This window comes from Eurytemora carolleeae, unplaced genomic scaffold (genome assembly GCF_000591075.1).
Source record: "Eurytemora carolleeae unplaced genomic scaffold, Eaff_2.0 scaffold1567, whole genome shotgun sequence".
In the NCBI taxonomy this organism is placed as follows: Eukaryota; Metazoa; Arthropoda; class Copepoda; order Calanoida; family Temoridae; genus Eurytemora; species Eurytemora carolleeae.
Window position 1 is genome coordinate 3161 of NW_019397501.1, and position 17553 is coordinate 20713.

General features: G+C 33.3%; 1 protein-coding gene across 4 annotated transcripts in view; it reads left to right on the forward strand.

The window, feature by feature from the left end:
- The first annotated feature begins 429 nt into the window (after positions 1–429).
- Positions 430–17553, forward strand: part of LOC111714611 (uncharacterized) — a 34303-nt gene continuing 17179 nt past the window's right edge. For 2 of the 4 annotated variants that reach the window (XM_023489754.1, XM_023489756.1), the window contains exons 1-10: positions 430–473; positions 5358–5481; positions 7186–7263; positions 8077–8127; positions 8423–8495; positions 10219–10299; positions 15023–15117; positions 15169–15216; positions 15706–15752; positions 16235–16308. In XM_023489754.1, the coding sequence (XP_023345522.1) occupies positions 431–473; positions 5358–5481; positions 7186–7263; positions 8077–8127; positions 8423–8495; positions 10219–10299; positions 15023–15117; positions 15169–15216; positions 15706–15752; positions 16235–16308 (714 nt within the window). In that variant the 5' untranslated portion in view covers position 430. Of the gene's footprint in view, positions 474–1037; positions 1075–5357; positions 5482–7185; positions 7264–8076; positions 8128–8422; positions 8496–10218; positions 10300–13622; positions 13929–15022; positions 15118–15168; positions 15217–15705; positions 15753–16234; positions 16309–17553 lie in introns of those variants that run through there. The other 2 variants (XM_023489755.1, XM_023489757.1) reach the window with 2 other exon arrangements.

A 17553-nucleotide genomic window follows, 5' to 3' on the forward strand; every position in this document is an offset into this window, starting at 1 on the left:
TTCGTAAATTTTCACCAACAAATTTAATTTCCCACCAGAATGAAATCTATCTAATATCTAAATATTTTAAAGAAATACTTGACTAGCACATGCCATTTTTGTTTTCAGAGTCCGAATTTAATGAATTTGAGCCGCGTCTCCAGTAAGCTAAAAACCCGTTTTAATTGAGCGCCGGCTTAAATCTTGAAATGTTGCATACGATTTTTAGTGGAAACAACCATATTTGAGCCGCGTCTCAAATTTAAGCCGCGGCTCATATTCTTTAAATTCGGCCTAGCTCTGATAGATTAAAATTTTCCACAGAAACAGTTTGAAATGAAGATTGGATTATCTCAGTCCAATTGTAAATTTGTTTTAAAATAGTTTGAATAAATATAAAATTATAATTAATAAAAACCAAAAGAGTTAAATCAAATATTTTCTAGAAAAGATGTCACTGAAGTATGCTCAAGCCGATTTAAGAAATTCTAAAGGTTTGTACTCTTCAAATAAATCTTAATGTATAAAGGAGTCTATATATATTTATGAGTTTAATTATAGAGATGGACACGTTCGGCTTTTTTCATTTCGTTCGTTCATCGTTCGTGAACCACCCATGTTTCGGTAGTTTTTCTCAATCGTTCAAAATGTTTTTTTTTAAAAATTATCATTCATTTTCCATCTATTTTGTTCGTTTCTTCACTAAACGATCGTTCAGTAAATTCGTTCGTTTTTTAGACTAGTAAAAAACAATTGCTTTTTTCTTTCAAGCTCGTTTAAGCGATTTTAAGTCCTGCGTTTTTTTCGTTCGTTTAAAAAAACGATAGTTTTTTCATTCCTCTGATCAATCCAAATCATCGCCCATCGTTCGTTTTTTTTTTCTGTTGTCAATCGGATACAAATTTATTTTCTCTTTTCTAGAACAGAAGTTTGGTTTCTTATAATGTTTATTATTTGAAGATGCAGGGCCGGGTTGGAGTAAAATTTTCTATTTTCCTAGAATCTGGTTTTATCGATAAATCATGTAGAATTAGATCAGTTCATTCAGTTGAATCAAATCTGCATTCAGCAAACAAACCTGAACTTGGTTTCCAGGTCTCGGGGGATTTTAAATTAAAGGGAGTGGGCACAAAAAATATACAGGTTGAGACCAAAGAGATAGGTATAGAGTGGAATTAAGTCGAAAAAAGTGTAAAACAACCATTTTGTTGTACTGTTTCCATATTGCAAGTGTACATCACACATTTGCGCTATATAATCTTTTGGGCCCAGGAACAGATCTTTAAAGCAATAATGTTCTTGAAATTATTTAATTTTTTCTAAATCAATTCTCTGACAACCTGTCAAGCATTTCTGAATACACTTTATAAAAAGAAGATATTGTCACAGATATGTTCAGGGATCATATTTTATTATTAAGATGTACTGCGTATAATTTGTGAACATTTACATAAGTTTTACACTTTGAACTCCTTTTCAGGCTCAAAGGGACTGAACAATTTCATACCATGGGAAAGTCTTATTTACATTTTTAGACAAATGTTCGAAATACGCACATAGTAACATTCATTCATATCGACATTTCATAAATAAAAAAAGAAAGTAGACGAAAAGTATTCCACAGTATTCAAAATCGGCTAATTCAAAAANAATTGATTTGAAAACCCTTGAGAATTGGATGTATTATGCACACTAAGAAATTTCAAATTTTCATCTAACAAAATTTTCTGGAGCAAGATATCAAATTCACCTTGGCAGAATCATTCGAAAGTTTGTTGAATTTATGCCGATGCTCCAACAAATTTTGTTTGATGAAAATTTGAAATTTCTTGAGTGTGTCGTCACATGAAATATATTTGTCAAGTAAATAAATATATTTTTCCACATTTTTCAAACCTTTTAGTTGAAACCTCGAATAATCCATAGCCCCACGTACAACCATTAAAGTTACAGGTATATTTTTTTATGAGCTAGCCTTGAAATTTTGAACTAGGTCTACCCCCCCCCCTCTAAATTATAAAGGGGAGGGGGTTCAAAACACCCCCTACAACAATCTGATATTGGACGGAAATAGCCCAACTTAAAATGGGTTACCCACATGGACTGCTAATTCAAAGACGATCCTGTACATTTCATTTCATATTTTTACTCAACTACAAAGCATGAGATATTACAAATAAGCAATCACAATTTACATATGATTAGTATTCAGTCATTTTCCATCCTTATTTCTTCACAAAATCATTACTTAAAAAAAATAAAAATAAAATAAAATTTTCGATCATTACATTTGAAGAATTGCAAGTCGTTATTCAAGCCTTACCCTTTGTAAGCAACCATGCATTGTTTGTTCGTCATAAAAACACCAATATTGAAGACGACAGTATAAAACGTTTCCATACCAAGTAAATTAAGGTTGGTAGGGCCCAAGGTTGATTTTAGGGTTTCAATGTACAGAAAAAGTCGTAATGGATAGGAAAGTTAAATTCCTAAATGACGTCACTGAAATTATAGACGCGAGTGCAGGGACTATTGACATTACACTACTTACTTTTAAAATGGAAATTGATTTTAAAAGGGGTTTAATGATTTTTCAAAAAAATACATCATGATAACCAGAAAACTCTGAAATAGGAAAAGGACTTTTAGACTTTTATAACTTTAAAAAGTGGCCAATTAGCATGGGACACAGTAACTGTGCAGTGTAATCAGACCCATTTCGATTAAATAGTGATTTTGTTAGTGTCTAGTAAAACTATTTGCTTTGAAACAATTTAAATACAATTAACTATTGCAGAAATTCGTCTTCCTATTTCTGAGTTGTTTGGTTATCACTGTATAATCAAGTAGTTTTAAACCGATTTCAACTGCTAGGGGATACAACAGGTAGTATGTGATCGAGTGTCTAAATTGTATCCTTTTTCAGCTACAGGGTGTCCCACGAAACATGCCAGTTTTAAATGTACCTTCTTCAATATACTGTATTGGATTTTAAAGGATTTTTGCAGTTTATATTTTAGGTTGAAATCAATTTTACTATAATATGATTCCAATATTTTTTTTCTTTGGTATCAAACAACTTTACAAATTATGGAAGAAGACAATCTAAACTATACAATTCAGCAACTGTCACGTTTCGTAGGACACACAATGTATACAGATCTTATCATCCTCTAAACGAATGTTTTAAAACGGTTAAACAAGTTAAAGATAGTTAAACTATTTCTCTACCTATGTCCAAGAGCCCACACTGTAGTTGAAATAACCCTATTTGTTTTTTAATGCATTGTTTAATAAATTTGACCTAAGAATTTTCATAATGTCGTCTTCGAAAAAAAAATTACTAAATTTCTAAGCAAATTCCTTTTAAAATTATAACTGTCACGGACGACGGACCCTCCAGTGAAAGAAATTGTTTTGATGAAAGGACAATTTTGCTCAGATAAAGGTTTTAAGGGTACCGTCGTGAATCGGTAATGTTACTCTTAAAATATCCACGCACTGGGGTGGATACAGGATTTATCAAATGTCGTCTTGACAATTTTTCGATGGGTTTTATACTATTTTACGTAAGTAAATCTCAGTATTTGCGAAAATGAATAATAGCCATGCATATGCGGGTTTAAAGAGCTTGATATAATAATTTGATTAAAAAACTAAATATCTGCAACATTCCATTATCAGTAAGTGAGATATTTGACATTTGATGAATTCTTTATGGTTCAACTGTTCAAAAAAAAACCGCGATCTAGGAACAATAAGACACGCTGCATGCGAAATTTTTATTTACTTAAAAAAACCAAAACCAAAAAGAGTCAAAATTAATGACTACAGACTAAAAAACTAGATTTTTAACTTATCAAACATTAAAGTTTATTAAGATAGATATTTTTACTTTTTTGCCTATGTTTTCTTTCCCTTAAGTGCTATTGAGCTAAGCTTTTCTGAATATATGAACATAAAATTCCAAAAAATATAATCAAAAACCTTTAGATTCGAAGCGCATTTTTATTTTCATCTGAAAAACAATCACACATTTTACTAGTTTAGATAAAAAGAACAATTTAGACAGGTTTTGTTTAATAATTCATTAATCATAATCATATCATAACATAATACTTTTCGTTGTATAAATCGAAATGGCTTTTCTTGCTAAATCTTGATTCTATCCCCTTTCCCCTGTTATTATAACAAAACAAAATAAAACATAAACATTATAAACTTTGTGTGCTGGGTTGTCCCCCTCCCCCTACGATCCATTCTTCTTCTTTTCCTCTCTATTCTTCAATACCTTTCCTCTATCTACTACTTTTCATTTTCCTCCTTTTCCTTTTGTTCTAAATTGTTTNTCTGGAAAATATTATTTTTCTCACACCTTAAATCCTTCAACACAGGTCAGATGAGTAGTTTCGGAGAAAATGCGCGAAATTAAATTCAGAAAATCTGTAGTTCATACTTGTATAATCAACATATTTTAAAAAATACAATATGGGTATTTTCCTATTCTAATTTAGACATTTTTACCTATCTCAAAAATTCATATTATGAAAAGAATTAAGTAGAATAAAAATCATCAAAATAATTTTTTACAAAATTTTTTTTGTTTTAGCAGAAGAAGAGAAAATAGCATATAAAAGTATAAAATGGCAAATTCGAAAAATGTTTGAGAATGGATTTAAAAGTCAAGACTCACTGGCTTATAACCTGAGGCCGAATTTTAAAAATTTAAGCCGCGGCTTTAAGTGGTTCCACTTAAAATTGTATTCAATGTTTCAAGATTTAAGCACCCAATTGAATCTGGTTTTTGGCGGATTTGAGACGCGGCTCAAATTCATTAAATTTGGACTCAGGACTCCTAATCTAAATAAGGAGTTTATTTAATTAAAAGTTTAAAAAACATAGATCTAAACACCTTTATTTATATATATTTTGTTTACCGCAAAGATTTGTTTTATTAAAAGCTCTTTGCTCATATATACGAGGTGTATCTATCAAAGAAAAAAAAACTTAATTGTGATTTTTCAATAAAGGATGATAGGATCCAGCTACACGGGTAAACTTTTGGTGCCTCCCCGACCACTTCTTGTATCACCTGGTGAAGTCGTCTTTGTTAGCGTGGAGGGGACCCGACCCACCTGGTCTTAAGAATGCCACTTCTCCTTTAAATCTTTAACAGTTTATTAAGTAAAAAGAGTTATTTGTTTAAATCTCGGCACCCCTAATTCCCCCCCTGCCCCCCCCCCAATTTTATAAAATCGCAATCCCCAATCTTAACTTAGGAAAATACCAGGGGAGTGTTAGGGGATTACCGCCCCCCCCCCTTCCAACTCCAATATCTGTATTTGCCAATAATCGTTAAATTGAATTATATTGTTTAGATTGGTTTGTACGGGACAAGCATCCACTAGACGGGGACTCACTTTCCTACTTGGATATGGTTGAGAGAAGTAAGGAGGAGGAGGAGAGGAGGACCAAGGAGAGGACCATGATGGAGGAAGGAAGGTCAAAAGAGTTCCAATTAGAAATAATCCAATTTTTACGTCAAAGAGGACAAATTATACATTTTTGTAAAGGTCTTCACTAAATGTATTAAAATTTACAATGTCCCTTAGTTTGTAGTTAACCCTATAAAGGCTGCAGGGGATTCAGAATCTTTGTATTGCCTGGGGCCCTGGAAAAATGCCTTAGATTGTTATAGGCTTAGGATTGAAATGCATGTTTATAGCCCTGTACCTGTACCTGTGCATTAAAAAAATTAAAATTCTTTAATTATTTCCATTTAATAAAAGAAAAAAAATGTCACGATGATAGTGTTAAAAATAAGAGTACTAGGGCAAAAAATCTAAAGCCTGTTTAGGGTTCAAGAAAGCAAAAATGAGCAAATTTCCAGGAGTGTAAAAAAGTTTGCAAAATATCTTTACAAAACTTATGTAATCTGCATCCAATTTTTTCATAGACTTTGCAAAGATCTAAAAATATTGAAATTCAATAAATTGAAGAAGAAGGTCTAAGTTATAGATTTAGTCGATCTCGAATTTTAAAATGAAGCACTTAGGCAGCTAGTTGGTATACTTGCCCAGATTTTAGCCGATAGCGAGGGGCATTATGACAACAGATATGGGCTCCGTTTTTAAACATTTAAAGTTTTTAGACTTTAATCACAAAATGAGAAGTTTTTACTCTAAACCAAGGAAATATATACAGGAGTTTCCAACTCAGATATATGCAAATTGTGTACTGTACTCTGTGGGAGGAATGTAAACAAACCGAGTGCCCCCAAAGAAGTTGAAGGGAACTGACTAAAGCTCTGATGTGATATTAGAGTCCAACAAAAAAGTTAATATATCAAGTTATAAGAGCGAATAGTTATGATTTTTAGCTTTCTGGTCAAAACGGAAAATACAAAAGCAATATATTTTTATTCCAGCCCTTGGGCCCTTTTCCCTCAAAAATGATGCGTTGCCCCTAAATTCTTTGTTTTGATCTCCTCCCACTGCAGTACACAGGTTCCTGGTCTATATATTTCTTGCTCTAAACCATGGGTACTTATGGAACAGGGTAAGGTAGTCATCACAGACAACACATACTGCTTATCTCCTTTCACAGGGTGGACTACGTAGGCCTGAATTAACCCGGCACGACATGCTATTTTTTACGATAGGTTTTTAGAGTGCCATCTCACGGCCACTTGTTGAATATAATCCCCATTCAGGGGTTAAGTTTTACAACTTTTAAAGAAATACTCCAATTTTAAACATAAAAACATAATATTTATGAATAAAGTCTTTTTTGAAGATTTTGTGTTTCGTATCCAAAGGATCCTTAAATATCCCTGATTACAGATGTTTGCTGATTGGTCGTGTACAGTACACAATAGAACATGCTGTGAAAAATATCGCATATTTTAGCTGATAATCAATCTCTGTAACTCTCTTATCTCTGTTATCGACCTTTCATTCGTGCACAAGCTTCGTCGCGATACCTTATTGACTATGTTACTCATAAACTATGTTATAGTAACTATGCCTTTCTTTTGTATTGCAAAGTTGTTCTGAAATGAACTGTACTGCACTGTACTGCATTGTCGTACTGTAATACTCTGTTGTTTTTGGTGCAAAGTGAATTGTTGTAACGAACTATTGTATCCACTACCCAACACTACCTTTAATTATCAAATGTTTCTTTTTAATTAAAATAATGATTTAGAGCTCTTTGGATGCAGAAGATAAAAGAGGATGAAAATCAATCTAAAAGAGATCTCAATGATATTAATGAGCTAGCCAGGTCACAATTATATACAGTATACACCAAATAGATTATGAAGTTGCAAGGTGGCAGCAGAGAAATGAACAAATCATACATGACGTCACAAGTGTCAAATATAAAAAACTGAAAACAACATTTTCTCTTATCAGTTTCCAAGATTAAATAAAAAAGTGTTAAAAAAACTGGAAATAAAGCACATCAAATTGCACTTATTTCAATGTAAGATAAGCATTTAATTATCAATATTATCAATAATTTTGTCTGCCATTATTAGGTGTTTTTGTTAGGTATTTTTCAAAATGATTTTTCCCAAGTGGCAACTTCCCAAGGGTATTATCCAAAGTGGTAACTCTCCAAATGTGCATTTTCCCAGGATGCAACTTCTTAAGCCTGTCCCAGCTGCAGCGCTCGGCCCCCAGCCTGTTCTAGACCGCAGCGCTCGGCCCACTATCCCATACTAGCCGCAGCGCTCGGCCCCATTGCAGCCTATGGCGCCTCAAAGGACCTAACTTAACCTTTGGAAAGTTGCCAATTGGAAAACGTCACTTAGGAAGTCGCCCTTGGGAAAATGCCTTTGGGAAGTACCTAACACCCTTCTATTGTACTTGATAATCTATACACTGTCGGAAGCACAAACATACACTGTCACAAAAACAGACCCTGACATTTTGTGAACTAGAGGAAATAGTTCAAAATCACGATATTTTGTTAAAAACAAAAAAACACACATTTTTGTATCCCTGGAGTTCTGTTTGGAATTTTTTGGCAAATGTTTCCAATTTCGAAATCATTTCAGATCTATATTATATTTTTTTCCAATTAATTTTTTAGACAACGTATGTTTGGAAGACCAGGCCATGGAGCTCCAACGGTTGATATTAGGTTGGTAATCCAATATCTAATTTAAAACTCTTTAAATTGTCCCAATGTCTTCTGTCTTGAACAGTGCAGACTGTTATAAATTATTCATGCCTAGGGCTTCACAAAAGTATTAGTGAGATCTAGGGGGGGGGGGTAAACTTAGACACTCTGGATGCCCTCCAATATACTAGAAATGTCGTCTTTATAGCATATAAACACAAAATCTTCATATGGCATAACTGATAATTGGCGGAAGATGAAGTGTCAGAATTGCTCATATTTATTTTTATCCTTTAATTCTGATTTTTAATTTTAGAAAGAAGAAGTTTACTGAGCACCAACTTTCTGATGGTTTACCTAGATCCGTCTCCATGTTCAAACTGGACCAGGTATATCTGTCTCCAGGTAAAGACTAGACCAGGTATATCTGTCTCCAGGTATAAACTAGACCAGGTAGATCTGTTTCCAGGTATAAACTAGACCAGGTAGATCTGTCTCCAGGTATAAACTAGACAAGGTGGATCTGCCGCCAGGTATAAACTGGACCAGGTATATCTGTCTCCAGATATGAACTAAATAAGGTAGATCTGTCTCCAGGTATAAACTGGACCAGGTAGAATTGTCTCCAGGTATAAATTGGACCAGGTATATCTGTCTCCAGGTATGAACTAGATATGTTAGATCTGACTCCAGGTATAAACTGGACCAGGTAGATCAGTCTCCAGGTATGAACTAGACCAGGTAGATCTGTTTCCAGGTATAAACTAGACCAGGTGGATCTGCCGCCAGGTATAAACTGGATCAGGTATATCTGTCTCCAGGTATGAACTAGACAAGGTAGATCTGTCTCCAGGTATAAACTAGACAAGGTATATCTGTCTCCAGGTATAAACTAGACAAGGTAGATCTGTCTCCAGGTATGAATTAGACAAGGTAGATCTGTCTCCAGGTATGAACTACATAAGGTAGATCTGTCTCCAGGTATAAACTAGACAAGGTAGATCTGTCTACAGGTATAAACTAGACCAGGTAGATCTGTCTACAGGTATAAACTAGACAAGGTAGATCTGTCTACAGGTATAAACTAGACAAGATGGATCTGTCTCCAGGTATAAACTAGACAAGGTGGATCTGTCTCCAGGTATAAACTAGACAAGGTAGATCTGTCTACAGGTATAAACTAGACCAGGTGGATCTGTCTACAGGTATAAACTAGACCAGGTGGATCTGTCTACAGGTATTAACTAGACAATGTAGATCTGTCTACAGGTATAAACTAGACCAGGTGGATCTGTCTCCAGGTATAAACTAGACAAGGTAGATCTGTCTACAGGTATAAACTAGACAAGGTGGATCTGTCTCCAGGTATAAACTAGACAAGGTAGATCTGTCTACAGGTATAAACTAGACAAGGTAGATCTGTCTACAGGTATAAACTAGACCAGGTAGATCTGTCTACATGTATAAAGTAGACAAGGTAGATCTGTCTACAGGTATAAACTAGACCAGGTGGATCTGTCTACAGGTATTAACTAGACAAGGTAGATCTGTCTACAGGTATAAACTAGACAAGGTAGATCTGTCTACAGGTATAAACTAGACAAGGTAGATCTGTCTACAGGTATGAACTAGACAAGGTAGATCTGTCTACAGGTATAAACTAGACGTTCGTTAACGGAAATGCCCTGCTAATAACTACAGATTATACAAATTAGACTAAACAGCAAATATTTTGTGCTTTGGTCGATAAATTTAAATATATCTAGCCCTCTTCTACTATTTTCAACCTTAAATTCTACACATTTGGATAAAATAAGAGTTTTGCAATAAGAGTTAATTATCAGCAAACTTTATTTGAATAAATTATAGTTTTGCCATTTTTTACGAAAAATATTTTTTGAAGACAAGAACAACTAAACATTAACGTATTATTGAATGAATGAAAAAGATTTTTTTGCGATTTTTCAATATAATTTGTAACCCCCCCCCCTAAAAAAATATAGTTTCCTAATTTAAAAAAAACTTTTTAGAAAATATTTTTCGTTTAGAATCCCTTGTCCATCCCTTATAATCTGGTTAGTGCCTACCTAAAAGGATTTAATTAAACTTTAGGAAGATGAATTTGTTCCAGCAGCCAGCAGAACAATGAGAAACTTAGAGGACTCATCTTCTTATCTAGATCTAGATGTAACTGTAAGTACAGACAGTGTGTCACGCTTAACATGATAGTTAAGAGACGGCTGTAATGTCGTCTTTGATATTTTAATGACTCTTGAAACACTAAATCCCTAAAAACCTCTAGTCTTCCTGTTTCTAAAAACAGTAAATCACTCCTGTTTCTAAAACGTAAACTACCTATTAAGTGCCAAAATAAATCAAATATAGTCGAAATTGTCTTTTCCCTCCATTTAACCATATTATGAACTGCTTATTAAAAGTGAAACAATTTTTAAGCAACATAATAGCGGATCTTTAAGTCGTTTTCAATTGACATAATTAGTAACAGTATATCTGAAACACAAAGACTAAAAAGGTTTTAAGAATGTATTCTATTCCGAGTTTTCCCGCAAAGGATGAGACTGCAAAGCGTAATTCTGTGCGTCCCTCAATGCAAAGATGGCAATGCAGGATTTACAACAATGGCTTTAATGTCTTAAACGTAGATCAAGTATGAATTTGCGTGTAAGGGTCACTTGAAATAACGCATACACAGTCCCTTTGAGAATTTCTTCTAACTTTAATGATTTTCTTTATTGCTTTATCTGTATGGTATCTGTGCCAAATCATTAAAGTGACCCACAATCCACAACAGACTATATTCAAGATCAAAAACCAAATTTTACTCTCAAATCGTCAAAAAGGCAGAGTTTAACATCTGTTTTATACTCATTTTGAAACGAACACAAGAAATAAAACGTTGATTCATTTTCACCTTGGTAACAGCGCAAAAAAACATGCTAAAAAATAAAAAAGTGTCAAAATTTGATATTAAAAGGTTGCATATGGTTGCAAAGGTAAAGGTATTAAAAAGATGAGAATTTGAGGCATGAAACTAGTTTCATTTTAAAAGTTCTTAAAAAAACATTGAACTCCCACTTGGTCCAAAATTCAGGATGGTAGAAAGGTACAGTTAAATATATAAGTTTATAGAGTAGTACATCATCTCCATCATCTAGAAATAACTTTTTAATAACTTTTAAAGAAGTTATTTCTATCTAGAATTATACAGGGTACCCACAAAGGATGAGACTTCAGAGACGATTGTACGGAATTTTTTAATACGTTTCCTTAATTCAGGCCAAAACTGGCTGATTTCTGTGCTTAAAAATTTAGTAACCCACCAAAATGCAGAAACCAAAAATCAAGCTTCACATCGTCATTTTTTTAGTTTTGGGTCGTCTTTACAGTATCATCCTTTGTGGGTAACCTTGTATAATAACACACGGGTTGTTTAACCGTCATAAACTATAGAGTTATTAAGATAGCAGAAGTTACTTTGAATATTTTTATATAACGCTAAAATATTGTCAAACTTGAAAATTTTCTGTAATAGTTTACTCAAAAAATATTTTTATTGTTTGAGTAATTCAGTTTGATTTTCTTTTTCCGTGATTTGTACCAGTTCTGGAGTCGTCGGTTAATTGGAGTTTCATGCTTCAACTTATAAATAGCTTTCAGATCATTTACCTTACAACAGCAGTCTGATAGGGTTGTAAAGGGGGTAGCCTGCCAGATGTTAGGTATTTTCTCAAACTAGGGTTGTATAGGGGGCAGCCTGCCAGGTGTTAGGTATTTTCACAAACTAGGGTTGTATAGGGGGTAGCCTGCCAGGTGTTAGGTATTTTCTCAAACTAGGGTTGTTTAGGGGGTAGCCTGCCAGGTGTTAGGTATTTTCACAAACTAGGGTTGTATAGGGGGTAGCCTGCCAGGTGTTAGGTATTTTCTCAAACTAGGGTTGTATAGGGGGTAGCCTGCCAGGTGTTAGGTATTTTCTCAAACTAGGGTTGTATAGGGGGTAACCTGCCAGGTGTTAGGTATTTTCACAAACTAGGGTTGTAAAGGGGGTAGCCTGCCAGGTGTTTGGTATTTTCTCAAACTAGGATTGTATAGGGGTTAGCCTGCCAGGCGTTTGGTATTTTCTCAAACTAGGGTTGTATAGGGGTTAGCCTGCCAGGTGTTTGGTATTTTCTCAAACTAGGGTTGTATAGGGGTTAGCCTGCCAGGCGTTTGGTATTTTCACAAACTAGGGTTGTATAGGGGTTAGCCTGCCAGGTGTTAGGTATTTTCTCAAACTAGGGTTGTATAGGGGGTAGCCTGCCAGGTGTTAGGTATTTTCTCAAACTAGGATTGTATAGGGGGTAGCCTGCCAGGTGTTAGGTATTTTCACAAACGCCATTTTCCAAGGACAACTTTCCAAGCGACAGTTTATCGAGTGGCAACTTCCCATGAGTGCAATTTTCCAAGCGGCAACTTCCCAAATGCAAGATTAGGTTAGGCCTTTTCAGGCACCGTAGGCTGCAACGGGGGGACCGAGCCCTGCGGCTAGGATGGGCTAGGTGGCCAAGGTGGAAAGTATCAAGTGTACAGTCTCTTTACATAATGGAGAGTATTAAGTGTACAGTCCCTTTACATAATGGAGAGTATCAAGTGTACCGTCCCTTTACATAATTGAGAGTATCAAGTGTACAGTCCCTTTACATAATGGAGAGTATTAAGTGTACAGTCCCTTTACATAATGGAGAGTATCAAGTGTACAGTCCCTTTACATAATGGAAAATTATTATAATTTTTTTTTCTTAAAAAAATCTAATTTTCTTCTGAGGCCTTAGACAAGCCTAGGAACCAGTTAGTGACTGAAAAAATCAGCTGACACATAGCTGTGTACCCTGAACACTGTACAGTGTACACTGTACTGTAAACACTGAGTCCGAAACTTTAGACAGAGCATTTAATGAAACACGGTTTCAAGACTGAGGTCAGACAGTTTTGCAGATTTGTTAAAAAATAGTATTCCATGTGGTTTCATTGAATCATTACATTCTCTTTTATTTTCTGATTTACGTAAATATTGCGTCTACATTATGGCTCTTTTTAAGTCATAAAAGATTTAAGATTGCACACTTTTGTACACAAATTTTAGGCAGCTTATACTACGTCTAGTTTGTGTAGTGTAGTCATTAGGCCAAGCAGACGTTTAAATTGTGCAATTATTACAGCATTAATACATACTCTCGATGCGCTCCAATGTACTAGAAATGTCGTCTCCATAGCAATACACTCAAAATCCATATATGACGTCATTGCAATGCATGGAGACGACATTTCTATAGTAAATTGGAACGCATCCAGAGTATCTATAACCTTTACATTAACACAAAGATAATTCAGTGAATGTTTGCCTCTTTTTCTTTTCATAAAACTGATCTACCATTTTTTTCCCTTACTCCTATTCAAAGACTTCAATATTATTCCCAATGCAGAAAAGATCAGTTTATAGTTTTAAACTTTCAAAGAAAAAGTTTTTATATTTTCAAACTTTTCAGAGCAATCTCCTTTTCAGCATGGTTGAATAATCAGAAAAGTTTTATTGCAAGATGATTGCTGAGACTCTACCTTTCTCCTATGGGAAACCCTTCACTTCTTCCTCCGAGTATCTCCGAATAAACCCTAACATATTCTCTAAAACCAAAAATCTATTTCCTTATCCAAAAAAGAACCTTCCGTCCAAAGCTGAGCCGAAAATTATCCGAAATGTAAAAAATCTTCCAAAACATCTGATTGGGCGTGTACACACAGATGTACATAAGGGCACTAAACATAAGGTACATAAATGGTACATGAAAGACAAGGAACTGTACATCACTATCAAGTTAACAGAGCAAAGATTTTTTAATATGATAACTTTGTAAACTATTTAATACAATGCCAATTCTTCACTAAATCTTTAAAAGCTTAATGAAACCGTATGTGTTCCCCAGTTTTAAAAGTGATATTTTCGATTTAATGTAAATCATGTACAAGCTCTAACTGAGTATAAAAAAGGGAAGATATTGTCGTTTTTCTGTTTTATAAATTTTCACAATTTTCTTTATCGTTTTAGTTATAACATGGAAATAACTCTTCGAATTGATCTAAAACATATTGATCTCAATATTAGAATAAATTTTCAGACTTAATTATTTTGTTAGCTAGTTATTTATGAAAAAAAGCCTTATTACTTTCGTTGTATCCACTGGGCAACCTAAATCCTTGAATTTTTAAAAAAATAAACTTGGAGCCGAATTTTAGGCGGCTGTTAATGTAAATATGGGAATGACCGATTTACAAATGTGTCCTTTTGTCGGTATTAGATCTAGATATCCATGTTTTTTAATAAACTGTTGATTTTTATTTGTAATTGCGCTAATAAGAAAAAAAGAAAGACTATCAGAACTGAACCGAAAACCGACGTTATCTTCCACATTTTATCCGGTCAAGGTATAAATAGTACGTTGTAATTCAGGTACTGCCAAGGTTATAATGCAAGGAAAGTTAATCTTGGTTGCGTATACTCTTCGTACATATTGAAATCAGTTCTCTTTAGGCGGAATTTGTAAACAAGAATAGATGCATTAGTGTTCGCTTAGTAACCGAGGTGGTTAAAAGCATTACATTTTGGTTATTTTGATAATTCACATATTAGTTTCCCATGACCAGAATATTACATCGATTTTTTATGAAAAAAGATGGATCCAATGTCAGGCTTTGACATCCGTCTTGTGTTTTCTTTACCGCCCAGGGACAGTACACTGCAGTACAAAAGATGCGTACACCTCTGAAATAATTTTCCTTGCATTATAACCTTGGGCATTGCCATCTTTGCATGAAATATCCCTTGAAGTAACGCCCACGTCTCTTTAATTCTATATGTTTATAGGACGCCTTGAAGTTTGGAAGGCCTGGCTGTGGAGCACCTGTCAGGACTAAATCTGGTCGACTTAAAACTATTATAACTGGAAACCCAGAGATTAGGTCAAATTTACATAAATATTTAAAACAAAAAAAACAATATTGATGTTTTAGGTTTCAGAACAACGAGAGCGTTCAAAAAACAATTTCCAATGCTATTAGGTGAAACATAATTAAAATCTAGATTTTTTAGGATTTTCATCTTAATTATTGTAATTGCCGTTTCTCTTTTCAAATACGTTTTTCCTTTTTCCTGGTCTAATTAATCTAGGATACAGGGATACGGACACTTTACTCTTTATTCTTACATTTGTTCCTGGGTTCTGTAAACTTATTTATTTTTTTTGCCAAAACATTGTTAACATAAAAATGTTTCTTTAAGGCATAAATTCAAGTTCAACCTTCAGATCTCAACATTTTAAAGTTTTCATGTAGTAATTAAAGTATACAAATTCCCGGGTACCCCTGTAAAAAAAGAGAAGGCTACACAAAAACTAAATATTTTAATAATTGCCAAATCTTCTAAACTTTTATCTTTGTCCAGATAAATTTTCACGTAAACTCTTGTCAAAAATTTTAACATATTCTTAAAAACCTTTTTAAAAACCTTTTAAATAAGATTAAAATCTATAACATTTTTATTTTATATAGATATCAAACAGACAGGCAGGAGAAATCATTGTATCATAGAGAATTAGGTATTTATTTTTTTAATAAGAACATTTGTTTAAAAACATAATATCTATATTTTCTCCATTTTTGTTTTTTTACGAAATATCTATTTTCTTTATTAATATTTATGTCATTATGCAAAACTGAAATTTTTTACTTAATATTTATGTTTTCACTTATACTCATGTTTACTCAATATTTATGGTTTTTGCTTAATATTTATGCTACGTAATATTTATGTTTTAAAATAAATATTTGCTTATATTTAATACTTCTGAATGTCTTTTTTTTTCATTGTTTTTACTTAATATTTTTGTATTTCCTAAATATTAATGTTTTTCACAAAATATTAATGTTTTTACTTAATATTTATGTTTTACTATAGTGTTATGTATATGTTATATATCTTAAACAATCAAAAAAATGTTATAAATTTGGTTCATATAATTCATTAATGTTAATTTCGATGATTATTATGATTAATTAATTAATATTATTTTACCTCTAGATGATCAAGTAAAGGAGAAGATGTTGAATAAAGCTGCGGAAAATCAAAACAATTTAGAGGCTGCTAAACACATGGTGTGCACCAGATAATTACTAATTAAATTTCAATTACATAAATTTAAAATGAAATATTATTCATTCTCTGATCTTATAATCTGCTCAACGTATACATGGAGATTTAATAAACATGTTCTTAGATAAGAAGAAAGGATGTCTTACATTCTCATACATTTTACTGTGACGCACATAGGTTGTTGTATACACAAATATAAAGAAGACGACGTTTGATTTCTTAAAAGCTTTTTTCAAATTACAATTTAAAATCAAGCCTTTGAAACTACATGCAGTTCGTATGTGTGTATGTATAAGTATAAGGAAATTAGGTGTTTGCCACAAACTGAAAATTGATTTGATCTAACAGAATTCATAGTTTGAAATATGTCAACGACATTGGGTTGCAAACACCTAGGGAATAGAAAACCAGAGTTTGTTGCAACATTTTGTTTTGCTGTTTTCTACTTTTCTTGATTTTAGGAAATAAAATATTAACTTTGTTGGTTTTATTTGTTTGCTTTCAAATCCTTTTGATAAAATCAAATTCTTTGGATTTTCTTTTCTGTTAAACATGCATGCAACATAACATGCTCGAATACAGTTTTGAAATATTATTTGATCAGAGAATACTGAAAAAAGAAAACCATCCCCTTAAAAAATTTAAAAAGGTATCAATATTTTTTCAAAAAAGTTTTTTTTTAGGTGGGGGGCACAATGTTGCCAAGGGGGGGACTTAAAATTTGGCCCCCCCTAAACGAAGCCCTCGTACGCCCCTGTAAGCGAGTATATATATAAATACGAAAATAAACAAACCTAAAAGGTTTACATAAAGGTTTACATACCATTGACGCTCGGGTGATGGAATAACTCCTAAAGTCAAATAGGTTCCAATATTACTGATAAATTTACGATACAATGCGTATATTTTGAACTTTGCAGTACGATTTGTTTACAAAAACCAAAATCAGGTTTATAAAAAAACGTTACTATCAGGGACGGTGCAAGTATGAAAAAGTAAAATCTTAAATTGGTTCGGAAATTCCCATATATCACAAAATAAAACGATGGGTCACGAACAAAACACTCGTTTTGAATTTTTCAAAAACGAATACTATCGTTTTTACAGGATCGTTTTTTAAACGTTATGACAATTAATCAGGAAGATAAATTAAAAAATGTTGTCTTAAATGTTTTTTTTTTACCGAGAGAAATAACCTTTCTGTTGCATAAAACAGGCTAGGTTAACCACATACTGGGTAAACCAGA